At 39.1% G+C, this 14,921-nt stretch overlaps 1 protein-coding gene across 1 annotated transcript in view; it reads right to left on the bottom strand.

Annotated features, from left to right (window-relative positions):
• Positions 1-3,749: 3,749 nt before the first annotated feature.
• Positions 3,750-14,921, bottom strand: part of LOC309651482 (uncharacterized protein) — a 321,132-nt gene continuing 309,960 nt past the window's right edge. Inside the window, exons 3-7 of the mRNA XM_082444300.1 lie at positions 12,172-12,308; positions 10,493-10,722; positions 7,066-7,146; positions 3,988-4,106; positions 3,750-3,890 (exon numbers count right to left, since the gene is read on the bottom strand). Of these exons, the coding sequence (XP_082300426.1) occupies positions 10,501-10,722; positions 12,172-12,308 (359 nt within the window). The 3' untranslated portion in view covers positions 3,750-3,890; positions 3,988-4,106; positions 7,066-7,146; positions 10,493-10,500. The remainder of the gene's footprint in view (positions 3,891-3,987; positions 4,107-7,065; positions 7,147-10,492; positions 10,723-12,171; positions 12,309-14,921) is intronic.

Here is a 14,921-nt window from a genome sequence, read left to right as displayed (position 1 = left end):
GTAACTCACTGTTGTTTTAATTTGTAATTCCCTAATAACATACGATGTTGAACATCTTTTTATGTGCTTACTTGCCATCTGTATATCTTTAGTGGAGGTGTCTGTTCAGGTCTTTTGCCCATTTTTAAATCGGGTTGTTTGTTTTCTTATTGTTGAGTGTTAAGAGTTCTTTGTATATTTTGGAGAACAGTCCTTTATCAGATGTGTCATTTGTATATATTTTCTTTTAGTTTGTGGCTTGTCTTATTCTCTTAACAGTGTCTTTCACAGAGCAGAAGTTTTTAACTTTAATGAAGTCCAGCTTATCAATTACTTCTTTCATAAATCATGTCTTTGGTGTTGTCTCTAAAAAGTCATCACCATACCCAAGGTCATTGGGTTTTCTCCTATGGTATGTCTACAAGTTTTACAGTTTTGTACGATACATTTAGGACTATGCTCCATTATGAGTTAATTTTTGTGAAGGGTGTGAGGTCTGTATCTAGATGGTTTTTTTTTTTTTTTTTTTGTATGTGGGTGTCCAGTTGTTCCAGCACCATTTGTTGAAGAGACTATATTTGCTTCATTGTAATGCCTTGCTTCTTCACCAGACCAGTTGACCATATTTATGCGAGTCTGCTTCTGGGCTGCTGTTCTATGCTATTGATTTATTTGCTTATTCTTTCACCAATAATCACACTGTCTTGAATACTGAAGCTTTATAGTAAAACTTAAAATAATGTAACGTCAGTCTGACTTTCTTGTTCTTCTTCAATATTGAGTTGGCTCTTCTGGGACTTTTGTCTCTCTATATAAACTTTAGAATCAGTTTGTCAATATCCACAAAATAACTTGCTGGAACTTTGATTGGGGTTGCACTGAATCTGTAGATCAAATTGGGAAGATATCTTGACAACAATGAGTTTTCCTATCCATGAACACAGAATATCTCTCTGTTTTTTTCTAGTTCATTTTTGATATCTTTCATCAGAGTTTTGTAGTTTTCCTCAAATAGATCTTGAATATATTTTGTTAGATTTATACCTAAAATTTTATTTTTGGGGTGCTAATGTAAATGGTAATGTGCTTTAATTTCAAATTCCACTTGTTCGTTGTTGGTATGTAGGAAAGCACTTGGCTTTTGTACATTTACCCTGTATCCTGCAACCTTACTATAATCACTTATTAGTTCCAGGAGTTTTTTGTTGATTCTTTCACATTGTTTATGTAGACGATCATGTCATCTGTGAACAAAGACACTTTAATTTCTTCCTTCTCAATCTGCATACCTTTTATTTTCCATTTCTTGTCTTATTGCTTAGCTAGGATTTCCAGTATGATGTTTAAAAAGCAGTGATAAGAGGTGATGTCTTTGCCTTATTCCTGATCTTAGTGGGAAAGCTTTGAGTTTCTCACCATCAAGTATGATGTTAGCTGTAGGTTCTTTGTAGATATTTTTTCATCAAGCCAAGGCAGTTCCCCTCTATTCCTAGTTTTCTGAGAGTTTTTCTTTTTTATCATGAATGGGAATGGATTTTGTTAAATGCTTTTTGCATTTATTGATATGATCTTGTGATTTTTCTTTTTTAGCCATGTGATGGTTTTGGTATTAGGGTAATTCTGGCTCCATAGAATACATTAGGAAATATTTCCTCTGCTTCTGTCCTCTGAAAGAGATTGTAAGCAATTAGTATAATTTATTCCTTAAATGTGTGGTAGAATTCACCAGTGAACCCATCTGGACCTGGTGCTTTCTGTTTTGGAAGATCATTAATTATTGATTTGATTTCCTTAATAGACATAGGCCTATCAGGTGGCCTATTTCTTCTGCGTGAGTTTTGGCAGATTGTGTCTTCAAGGTCCATTTCATCTAGATTATCAAATTTGTAGGCACAGAGTTATTCATCATATTCCTTATTCTTTTTCATGTCCATGAAATCTTTAGTAATGTCTCCTCTTTTCTTTCAGTTATTAATAATTTGTGTCCTCACTTTTTTTCTTAGTTAGCCTGGCAAGAAGTTTATCCACTTTATTGATCTTTCCAAAGAACCAGCTTTAGGTTTTATTGATTTTCTCTCTTGATTTCCTGTTTTGAATTTCATTAATTTCTGTTCTAATTTTTATTATTTCTTTTCTTCTGTTTACCTTGGATTTAATTTGCTCTTCTTTTTCTAGTTTCCTATAAGAGAAGCTTAAATGACTGGTTTTAGAAATCTCTTCTTTTCTAATATATGTGTTCAATGCTATAATGTTCCCTTTAAGCACTGCTTTCACGATATATTAAAATTGTAATGTTTTATTTTTTATTTAGTTCAAAATTTAAAATTTTCTCTTGAGATTTCTTCTTTGACCCGTGTGTTGTTTAATCTCCAAGAGTTTGGGGATTTTTTCATCTATCTTCCTGCTACTGATTTCTAGCTTAATTCCACTGTGGTCTGAGAGTACACACTGTATGATTTCTGTTCTTTTCAATTTGTTAAGGTGTGTTTTATGGCCCAGAATGTGGTTTATCTTGCTGAATGTTTCATGTGAACTTGAGAAAAATGTGTAACTTGCTGTTGTTGGGTGAAGCAGTCTATAGATGTCAGTTATATCCAGTTGATTGATGGTGCTGAGTTCAACTGTATCCTTAGTGATTTTCTCCCAGCTGGAGTCCATTTCTGACAAAGGAGTGTTATATTATGCATATAAGCATACATAACTGAATACATTTTGGTACTGTTATTTTGAACAAACTGTCATCTGTTAGATCAATTAAGAAAAGTAAAGTTTTAATTGTGCTTTCACTTATTCCTTCTCCAATGCTCTTCTTTATCTAGATCTGAGTTTTTGATCTATACCAATTTCCTTCTACATTAAGAACTTCTTTTAACATTTCTTGCAAGGCAGGTCTACTGGAAACAAATTTCCCCAATTTTTATCTGAGAAAGTCTTTATTTCTCTCTTACTTTTGAAGGATAATTTTACAGGGTACAGTATTCTTGGTTGGTGGGTTTTCTTTTCTCTCAACACTTTAATATTTTACTCCACTCTCTTCTTGTTTGCATGGTTCCTGAGGTGAAGCCAGATGTAATTCTTATTTTTGTTCCTCTATAGGTAAGCTTTTTTATCTTCTACCTTCTTTCAAGATTTTTTCTTTATCTTTGGTTTTCTGCAGTTTGAATATGATATGCCTGTGTGTAGTTTTGGGGGCATTTATTCTGCTTGGTGTTCTCTGAGCTTCCTGGTTTGTGTTTTGGTGTCTGATGTTAATTTGAAGTAATTCTCATTCATTATTACTTCAAATATTGGTTCTGTTCCTTTCTCTCTTTCTTCTCCTTCTGGCATTCCCACAATATATACATATGTTAGGCCTTTTGTAGTTGTCTCACAGTTCTTGGATATTCTGTATTTTTCAGTCTTTTTTCTCTTTGTTGTTCATTTTTGGAAGTTTCTATCTCTGGATAAATAGTTTCTCCCAAGGGAAGACCATGTTAAGAAGAACAGAATTCTCTGGGTTTGTCAAAATGGTTACTTTTCCCTTCCCCCTTGTGGAAGCACAAGGGAATTTTTTCTGATATTCCCTGTGAGCTCCTAGCGGTAAAACTCACAAAATCGTGGGGACCCCCTATGACTGGATCCTCCTGCAGTTTTTAACTCTCAGACTGTCCCCTCTGAGTCTCCAGCAATTCATCAATTACAGTTCAGGTTTCCCTACCTGGGCACTACTTCCCACGGAGTTTTCTGCCAGGGGGTTTCAGATCTGGTAAATCGTGATTCTCTCCATTTACCTGTTTGTCTCTTTAAATTTCTGGACAGCTGTTTGCCCTGTGACTTCACTGCTCTGACGACAGATCTAAGAAGAGTTGCTGATTTTTCAGTTTGTTCAGCTTTGTTCTTGTTGTTAGGATGGCGTGATCACTTCTAAGATCCTGCTGGACCGGAAACTAGAAGTCACTCACTGTAATACTTTCAGAAATAATAATGAATTATTAACATGTATACAACCAAGGAAAAGGTAATATTCACCATATTTTTATTTCTTATTCACAATTTCACCCTTTTTCTTTGAAAGTTCCTGCCTTCTGAGCCAGAGAAATGACTATATGCAGATCGTGAAGCTGTGGGCTGAGAAAGTAACCATTCACCTTTAAAAATAAGAAAGATATATTATAAATAAATTTTCTTTTATTTTAGAATAAAATTTTATTAAATTTCAAAATAGTTTTACAAAATGTTTAAAATTTTAGAAAAGTTTTTAATATTTAAAAATATGATTGCAATAGAGCCAATATTTTACAGTAACTATAAATGGAGTCTAACCTTTAAAAGTTATGAATCACTACATTGTTCACCTGTAACTTTTGTAATATTGTACATTAATTATACTTCGATATTTAAAAATCTCAAAAAAAAATGATTGCAAATCAAGACAACAAAATGTGCTTACTTAGTTTCCACATAGGCTGGAGACAAACTTCAGGATTTCAAAATAACAATTGTTTTGACAATAATGAGATTAAAGACATTATAGCAAGTATAACTGAAGTAGTAAGAGCTCAGCAAAAGTACTGAGAACAAACTTAGTTAATGTCTGAAAATGCACATATTTATATCCTAAGTATACTTTCTTGGAAAATTCTGGAAAATGTTCCTGAGCAAATGAGAGCAAAAGGCAAATAATGTTGTAATATTATTATAAGAATAGTTTCAACCTTGAAAACTTCCTGAAAGGGTCTTGCAATCTCACAGGGGTCCCCAGACCACATTCTGAGAACTGCTGGATTAGCACAAAGGTCTGGAGATGGACAAACAGGGTCAAACACAGCTCCTGGCCTGAATATCAGTGAAGGTGGGATGTCTTGACCAGGTGTTTTCACTCTGGTGCTTATGGTGGAAACAGTGACTATTGTAGATGCTCCTCTGAAGTGTTGAGACATTTTAAGTTAAAGGAGAAAAGACAGTGTAAGTTGGAAAAGACGGCACCCACTCTGGCATCCAAAGTCTGCAATTTTAATTCATCATCACTTTTCAACTACCTTGGCCTTCTCCATCTATAAAATGAAAGCTTTAGACTAGATGCCTGATCTCAAAAATCCCTTGCTGTTCTAACCATTTCTAATGAATTAATATGCTGAAAGCATAGTGATTTTTGTACTCCCAGCACTGCAGAGTTGTATCAGTTCACAAGAGGGCATGAGAATATGGCCTTAGCAATTTCTACAGACATACAATCATCCACACCAGTGGGGTCCTCGGAACAGGTAAGAGCGCTGCCGGACTGCTTCCTGAGTGCTTGGCCTGGAGACTTGATGAGATCAAACTCCAGTTTTACCAAAAATATCTCCACTATTTGGCTTGAAGAAAAAAAGCATAAACAAAAACCTTGATTTGACTAAAATACCAGCAAAGAGGGACACCATCTGTGACCTTACTGAGGAATTTTGAAACTGAGTGGCTAAGAGAGAAATTTGGAAGAGAGCTGTAGTATTAATTTACTGTTCTCAAGGCTGCCTAGGAAACTTACCAAGAAAAAAAAAAAAAAAAAAAAAAAGCAACGATTACTAGGCTGGAACACTTCAGGTGGGTCCCGCCTAAGAGCCCAACTGGGGAAAAAAAATGTATAAATTATAGCCAATTGGAGGAAAGTATAATGAAAGAAAAGACAGACATTTCAATTGTCCCACAAAAAGATAAAATAGCTAGAAATAAACTTACCAATAAATGTGCAGTTTCTACAAAGAAAATTTTTAAATTTACTTTTGGACACAAACGAAAAGCTGACCAAGTGAAAAGTGTACTATTCTTAGCTGGGAAGACTCAATATCATACAGATATCAAGTCTCTATAAATTTAACATAATTCCAATAAAATTTTTAAATGAATTTTTAAATTCGAGAAGTTGAGTCTAAACCTTGTATAAAAGACAGAGAAAAACAAATACCATTATGATTTCACCTATATGTGGCATCTAAAAAGCAAAACAAATGAACAAACAGAAGCAGAGTAATAGATACAGAGAGCAAACAGGTGGTTGCCAGAGGGGAAGGGGGAGGAAAGAAATCGATGAGGGTTCAAACTTCAGTTACAAAGTAAAGGAGTGACGGGTATGAAGTGTACAGTGTGGGGAATATAGCCAACAACTATGTGATATCTTTGTGTGGTGACAGATGGTAACTAGACTTATGGTGATCATTTGAAATGTATAGAAATACTGAATCACTATGTTGTACAAAAGGAACTAACATAGTGTCATAGGTCAATTACACATCAAAACAAACAGACTCAGAGAAAAAGAGATCAGATTTCTGGCTACTAGTTGGGGGAGGGGAAATTGGATGAAGGCAGTCGAAAGTACAGACTTCCAGTTATAAGATAAATAAGTACTAGGGGTGTAATGAAACACATGATAAATATAATTAGCACTGCTGTATGTTATATATGAAAGTCATTAGGAAAGTAAATCCTAAGAGTTCTCATCACAAGGAAAAAAATTTTTTCTTTTTCTTTTATTTTGTATCTATATGAGATGATAGATGCTCACTAAACTTACTGTGGTCATCATTGCATGATGTATATGAGTCGAATCATTATGCTGTACATAAATATACAGCTGCATGTCAATTACATCCCAATAAAACGGGAAGGAAAAAACAAGATTTGCCACTAACATTTTGAAAAACAAGTAATTAAGGGGGATTGGACCAATTAGATATTTTTTAATGTTGTAAATTTCAATAAATAAATTGTTATACACAAATCAGTAGAAAGGATGAGAAAGTTTAGAAACAGACCCAAATACATATAGGAATGTATAGTATAATATAATATGTATAATATGGTGAAGATGGCATTAAAATCAATGGGGAAAATACAGAGTATTCAATAAATGGCCTTGGAATTACTGGGTAAACAAATGGACAAATTCCAAAGGGGCTACATATTTAAATACAGAAAAGCAAGCTGTAAAAGCAGATGGGAAAACATGACAGAATTTTTTCTAAGCTGAGAGTGGCTACAGCCCACCTCTTCACTCCAAGGAGGTCAGCCCACAGATGAGCCACAAGTCTTGTGAGCTACAAAAGCACACGGTGGTCCTGCCCTCACCTTCCAAGGTCAAAACAAGCATTTACATCTTTACATCTGTCCTCCAATCTCATGTGACCAAAATGTCTTCTGTGATCCACCCTGCAGGAAACATACATGACAGGGAATTGTGAAGCCCACGGTTCAGCCTAATCAAGGTGACACATTTCAAAACCACCACCGTCGGATGACACGCAATCAAAATTCTCTATTCCGGCATTGTTAGTGAAAGCAAAATATTGTAAATAACGTTTATAGCTATCACAAAGGGTCTGGTTAAACAAATTATGGTAATCTAGAGATGGAAATACTGTACAGTCATAAAAAGAATGAAAAAACTCTTGATTTATTGACATGACACAACCTCTGAAATATTGTGTCAATTGAAAAAAGGAGTTGAAACCAGAGAATTTATATACATATGTGTGTGTGTGCATATATATATATATATTTTTTTTTGCTTGCATACGCATAAACTATCTCTGACATGATATGCAAGAAAGTGTTGATTTTCATTGATTCCAGGGAGGAAAAATAGTGGCTGAGGGACAGGGATACCAGGAAGATATCCTTTCACACTCATTGAATTTTGAATCATATGAATTGACCTATTTTTAAATGAATTAAATTTAAGAAACTAACGGAAACAATCAAAAGGGTGTGTATAGAAGTGAGAGAGCGGCATGGACATATATACACTACCAAATGTAAAATAGATAGCTAGTGGGAAGCAGCCGCATAGCACAGGGAGATCAGCTCAGTGCTTTGTGACCACCTAGAGGGGTGGGATAGGGAGGATGGGAGGGAGACGCAAGTGGGAGGAGATATATATGGGGATACATGTATATGTATAGCTGATTCACTTCGTTATAAAACAGAAACTAACACACAATTGCAAAGCAATTGTACTCCAATAAAGATGTTTAAAAAAAAGAAAAAAAAGGGTGTATACAGAATATCCAGTATGTACCTGGCACGGTGCTAGGGAATATCCGGGCCACAAGGATAACTCAGACCCGGAGCATCTCCTGCCCTGAAGGACCTAAGAATCCTCCTGGGTTTTAAATGTCAGTGTCCTGCCAGGTTCTGGGGACCACTTCTTTTCTCACTCTGGGGTAATCCCAGCCACTCTAGTAGATTTAACTATCATCTGTATGCTGAATTGTCCCAAACACATGTCTCTAACCTTGGGGTCACCCTCAGTTTTAGATGCGTGTGTCTATTTCTAGTTCATTTTGACAGAGCGGTTCCCACAAATACCAACACTCCCCAAATCAAATCAGTCATCTTCCCCTCCCCCCAAAGACAGCCCCTGGAAGCCCTAACCCTGATCCTCCTCCCAAATTCCCTATCTTAATTGATTTTTCATTCTGTCCTTTATTGTTATTAAAACAGAAGAGTTAATTTTTACAAGTTTGTCTTTTTCGTCTTCTGCTTTGGTTTGAATGGTTAAGAAAGGCTTTTCCTATTCCCAAATCAGATAAAAATGTATCCATATTTTCTTCTATTTCTTTTATGGGTTAATTACATCTTTTTTTTCTTTCTGAAATGTATTTTGGTGTGAAGTAGGGATCTAACATCCCAACACCACTTATTGAATTAAAAAATTCATCCTTACTCTTATTTGCTTGAATAAGTTTTCAGCTGATTCTCTGGGGTTTTCCAGGTAGTTAATGTAATGAGTGAAAATTTTTCTCTCCTTTCTTACATTTACACCACCTGTGTTAGTCAGAATGTTTTGGTGACCCACAAGAGAAATCCTCCTGAAACTTTCTTAAGCAAGAAATGAAAGTACCAGAATGGACAGAAGTTGCTTCCGTCATGGTTGAATTTGGGGATACGTATGATGTCTTAATTTGTCTCTCTGGCCCTCCGCTCTTCTTCTTTCTGTGTGGTTCTCATCTTCAGATGGGTGCACTAGAGCAGAGGCAGGGTGCTGAGTCACCCATGGGCCCTCACTTAACAGACTTTTCTTGGCCTGGTGACATAACTACACGGAGCCTTAGTAGGCTGCCTGACAATTTTTTTTTTTAACATCTTTATTGGAGTATAACTGATTTACAATGGTGTGTTAGTTTCTGCTTTATAACAAAGTGAATCAGTTATACATATACATATGTGCCCATATCTCTTCCCTCTTGCGTCTCCCTCCCTCCCACCCCTCTAGGTGGTCACAAAGCACCGAGCTGATCTCCCTGTGCTATGCGGCTGCTTCCCACTAGCTATCTATTTTATTTGGTAGTGTATATATGTCCATGCCACTCTCTCACTTTGTCACATCTTACCCTTCCCCCGCCCCATATCCTCAAGTCCATTCTCTAGTAGGTCTGTGTTTTTATTCCCATCTTGCCACTAGGTTCTTCATGACCTTTTTTTTTTTTTTTAATGTTATTTTTAATTACTTGACTTGCCAAAACCCAATACAGAGGTTAGCATCTTGTCGTGCTGGGCCAGGCAGTTCTATGAATAACTAACTACCAGTTAGCTAAACAGCTGGAGCTGGACCACACCTTCTTGTCTCATTTTAAACGTCTTAGTCTCGGCTTATGGAGAGGAAAAATGGACTGGGGAGTTTTCCATGGCATCAGCATCCACTGATGCTGCATTTCAAGCCTGTCATCCAGAATGGCTGCGAAGGGAGACCTGTCCGCCCTGGTGCAGCAGTGGTGCCTGGAGGGAAGCGCCCAGCGCAGCCCAGGAGTTTGGGTTTCCTCCCAGTTCAGGATCCTCCCACACACCCCACTGCAATCACCAGACTCCAACTCAACGGGCTTAACCCTCAGCACTAGAGGTGAGAGCAAAGTACAGAACTCAGTTGTTGCAATTCGGTGTGATTATTAGACTGGATTTCAGTATTTTCAAATGTTTGGCTTTCTTTGTTTTGTTTCCAGCCAAGCCACATTGGTCTGGAATTTGTCACTTTTCTGGTACATTTTATGCAAGACTTTGAGTCTGATTTAAGCCTTAACTTCAGGGAGCCTGAGACCCAAGGGCATCCTTCCCTGACTATGTAGATGACCAGCTTCCCTGCCTGGGATGGGGTAACCCTCAGGAGCCCCAACTTCACATTTTCCCTGAGGGTCTTTTACTTACAGACCAACTCTCTAAACCAATTTCTACCCTGATAAAGCCTTTTTGTATTTGAAAACCTACTGTTCCAGGACTTCCCTGGTGGTCCAGCTGTTAAGATTTGGAACTTACACTGCAGGGGGCACAGGTTCGATCCCTGGTCGGGGGAACTAAGATCCTGCATGCCATGCGGCCAAAAAATAAATATAAATATAAATATAAATGTAAATAAATTTTAAAAGCACTTAAAAAAAGAAAACCTACTGTTCCTCCCCAAAATTCCCCTTGGGCTTAGCCCTCTGCCCCTTCCCCATCCCACTCCCCCGCCCTCCTTGGGAGGGGTCCCCACCCTCACTGCCTCATAGGGTGCCCAAGTCACCTTTGGTTTTACGGTTGCTGGGAGGCGGGTGAGGGAATATTCCAGAAACTGTCACAGTGGAGCCAGGGGACAGCAGAGCACACCTGTGGCAGGGGCCGGGCCCCTCTACCCCTGTGGTCGCAGGTGAGGACGTCTGTGGCAGAGGCAGGTTTCCACTGGTGTGAACTGGTATGAACTGGTGTGGACTTCACTTCACTGGCACTGGCTCGGGTGTAGGCGGCTTGAATTTTCTAACCACACGGAAAATGAGAGACCACGGGGAAAAATATAACAGCAGGATCAGACTGGGAGAAGATATTTGTAGAATATAAACCAAACATGGTCTCTTATCTAGAGGATACAGGGAAAGAAAAAAAAAAAGGAAGTCCAATTGGGAAAAAAGAGAGAAGCAAATCCAAACAACAGTAACAGCAAAAAACAGGCAATTCAAGCAGAACCCAGAAGGCTAATCAGCATATGAAGATACATACAATGTCAGTGGTATTGAGAAGTGAGACAAAACAAGAATATGTCCCTTTATACTGGCTAGAAGGGCAGAAAGCAGAAAGCTGATGATGCTGGGAGCCCGTGGGGTTATGGGAACAGCAATGGAAGTGTGGATTGCTGCAGTGATTCTAGAGAACCATGCGGTGGTACTTGGTGGAATCAGGTGGTCGCTCAGCCTGTACCCAGTCCCCTCCAGAAGAGCAATTCTCACGCCCGCCCACAAGGGGGCAGGTACGAGGATGTTCACTGAAGCATTGGTTGGAGGGGGATTTGGAGTTAACCTAGGTGTCCATAGCAGAGGGAGTGGATAAGAAAAATGTGGTAGATTACACTAGGGACTTCTCTGCAGCAGTGAGAAGCAATGAACCAGATGTGCATGCAGCAGCGTGGATGCCTTACAAAAATAGTAAGAAACAGAATGACAATACACAATACCCTTATGTAAATTAATTATACATGCACAGTAGTGGTAATGCTTACACAACACAGTGACTATGCTAAAAACCACTGAACTGTACATGCTAAAATGGTGAATTATATGACATGTGAATTATATCTCAAAATACACATGCACCTAAAACAACAGTAAATGTTTTCATAGGAGCAAATAAAAAAAATACTTAGCATCTCAAACACATTAGGATGCTTGCCTATGCAGGTTAGGAAAGAGGGAGTAAAAACAGGGGCAAAAGTGAATAAAAGAGTAAAGCTTGCGGCTTCCCTGGTGGTCCAGTGGTGAAGAATCTGCCTGCCAACGCAGGGGACCCGGGTTCCAGCCCCGGTTGGGGAATGGAGACCCCACATGCCACAGGGCAACTAAGCCTGCACGCCACAACTATTGAGCTCACGCACCTCAATGAGAGAGCCCGTACGCCACAACTAGAGAGAGAAAACCTGAAGGCCGAAACTAGAGAGAAGCCCAAGCACTGCAACAGAGACCGTGCGTTATAACAAAAAGATGCCACGTGCCTCCACGAAGATCCCGCGTGCCGCAACTAAGACCCGACGCAGCCAAAGGAATAAGGAAAATTAAAAAATAAAATGAATATTTTAAAAAAATTTTTTAAAAAGAACAAAGCTTTGTGCAGTCAATGGTTAAAAAGCCGGGTGGTGGGTCAGTGAGGACTCTGGCCCAGCACAGCTGGGGGACCCCAAGGCCAGCCTCCACAGAGGGCCTCCTCTTGCCCACTCACCCGGCACCTCCTGGAAAACAGCTCGTCTTCAGAATGCACATCCACTTCTTTCCCAGCCTCCTCCAGTGTTGAGGCCAAGCTCCTTTCCACACCAAAAAAGCCTGGTCTCTCCTTTTCTTTCATAAGAGCTCTTGATTCTAGATTAGGAAAAGCCCTGATTGTCAAGAAACATTGAGCAGTTTTCCTTCCTCGTGGACAAAGAGGAGTGACTCAGCATTGAGATATCATAATTCTCTGGTCTCCCTTGCCTGGAAGGGAAGCGAATGTTTACTTCTTCGTGGGACAAACCGTTTCCAAGGGAACAGAGACACTGAGTTCAGTTCTCCATCCAAACATCCTTCATACCTGCTTACGCAGGGAATAGAGATCCACTCAAACTGCCCTAGGCCAAGAAAAGGAGTTTACTCTAGTGTACAGGAGCATCTCTTGGAACTCAGAGGGTGAAATGTAGTCAGACTTCAAGAAGAAAATAAAACAGGAAGCTGGAGAGTTGCCAGGAGCCAAGGATTCAGTCTTCTGCCCTTCCCCCATACCTCTCCCTCCCCCCTCCTTCCCTCTCTTTCTCCCCACTTTACTTTTTCATGCACAAGGTACGATATAGGTTTCCCCACAGTTGGAACAACTAGAGGAGAGCAGAGCTCCATATGTCACTGAGCCTCAATACCAAGTTCCTGGGAGAAAAAACTTGTTTGGCCCAACTTGGATGTGTTCATTTAGCTCTTGGGGAGGTGGGAGCAGGTGTGGCATGGGAGTGGAAAGCAAAGTCACATACTACGAAAACCCACCCTGGGGGGGGAGGTGACAATTCTCAAAGAAGGGGTTCAAATTGGCCAGACAGCTCCAGAAGGAGTCTACTGAAATGTTTACAAAAATCTATCATGTATTAATCAGAAATAAAAACTCCATTTAATTTAAAAAAAAATTTTATTGGAGCCTAGTTGATTTTCAATATTGTGTTAGTTTCAGGTGTACAGAAAAGTGATTCAGTTATGCATATACATATATTCAGTCCTTTTCAGATTATCTTCCCATATAGGTTGTTACAGAATATGGAGTAGGGTTCCCTGTGCTATACAGTAAGTCCTTGTCGGTTATCTATTTTACATATAGTAGTTTGTATATGTCAATCCCAAACTCCTAATTTATCCCTCCCCCTCACGTTTTCCCTTTGGTAACCATAAGTTTGTTTCCGAAATCTGTGAGTCTGTTTCTGTTTTGTAAATAAGTTCACTTATATATGTTTTTAATATAAATTTATTTATTTATTTTTGGCTGTGTTGGGTCTTCATTGCTGCACGGGGGCTTTCTCTAGTTGGGGTGAGCAGGGGCTACTCTTCGTTGCGGTGCGCGGGCTTCTCATCACCACGGCTTCTTTTGCTGTGGAGCATGGGCTCTAGGTGCGCGGGCTTCAGTAGTTGTTGCACGTGGGCTCAGTAGTTGTGGCTCGTGGGCTCTAGGGTGCAGGCTCAGTAGCTGCAGTGCATGGGCTAAGTTGCTTAGATCCCACATGTGGGATCTTCCCGGACCAGGGCTCGAACCTGTGGCCCCTCCATTGGCACCAGATTCTTAACCACTGCGCCACCAGGGAAGCCCTCATTTATATTATTTTTTTAAAAATTAGATTCCACATATGAAGAACACTCCATTAATTTTCAAAAGCCAGAATCATATAGGCCACTTTCTGTTGTCACAATACAATCATTTTAAAAATTAAAATAGAAGATTCAGTGAAAAACAGTCAAAAATCATTTAAAACACTCCAATTATGGAATCAGGCCAAAACGATATTTAAGAAAATTCATTACTTGAAATGACTTCGTTATTAATTAGGAAAAAGTTAAAATAAATACATCAAGAATTCTCCTCAAGAAATTAGTAAAGAAATAGCAAAAAAATATGTATTTTTTAAATTTGAGGAAAGCAGAAGGAAGAAATTGAGAAAGATAAGAGCTAAAATAATGAATTTAAAAATGCAAAAATGATAGAATTAAATTCAAGAGCCATTTCTCGGGCTTCCCTGGTGGCGCAGTGGTTGAGAGTCTGCCTGCTGGTGCGGGGGACACGGGTTCGAGCCGTGGTCTGGGAGGATCCCACATGCTGCGGAGCCACAATTGCTGGGCCTGCGTGTCGAGCCTGTGCTCCGCAACAGGAGAGGCCGCGACGGTGAGAGGCCTGCGCACTGCGATGAAGAGTGGCCCCTGCTTGCCGCAGCTGGAGAAAGCCCTCGCACAGAAACGAAGACCCAACACAGCCATAGATAGATAAATAAAAAATAAATAAAGAGCCATTTCTCTGAAAACAACAAACAACAATAAAATAGACATACCTCTAGCAAGTACAGTTCTGAAAAATAAACATATAACATTAAATATTAGAAAGGAGACATGTAGAAGAGATTTGATAAGTATAAGAGAAGGCCTTCTACAAATTAACATTAATATATTTGAAAAGTTGAAGAAAATAAATGATTTTTACATAAATGACCAAAATTAATGCAAAAAGGAGTAGCAGAACTGAACAGAGCAGTAACTTTGAAAGAGATGAAATTGTCATTTAAAAAAACTGCCAGGGATTAAGAATCTGCCTGCCAATGCAGGGGACATGGGTTCGAGCCCTGGTCCGGGAAGATCCCACATGCCGCAGAGCAACAGAGCCCATGCACCACAACTACTGAGCCTGTGCTCTAGAGCCCGCGAGCCACAACTACGGAGCCTGTGTGCCACAATTACTGAAGCCTGCGCGCCTAGAGC

The sequence above is a fragment of the Balaenoptera physalus genome (genome assembly GCF_965194825.1).
Source record: "Balaenoptera physalus genome assembly, chromosome: 21".
NCBI lineage: Eukaryota > Metazoa > Chordata > Mammalia > Artiodactyla > Balaenopteridae > Balaenoptera > Balaenoptera physalus.
This window is presented reverse-complemented; position numbering and strand designations above follow the sequence as displayed.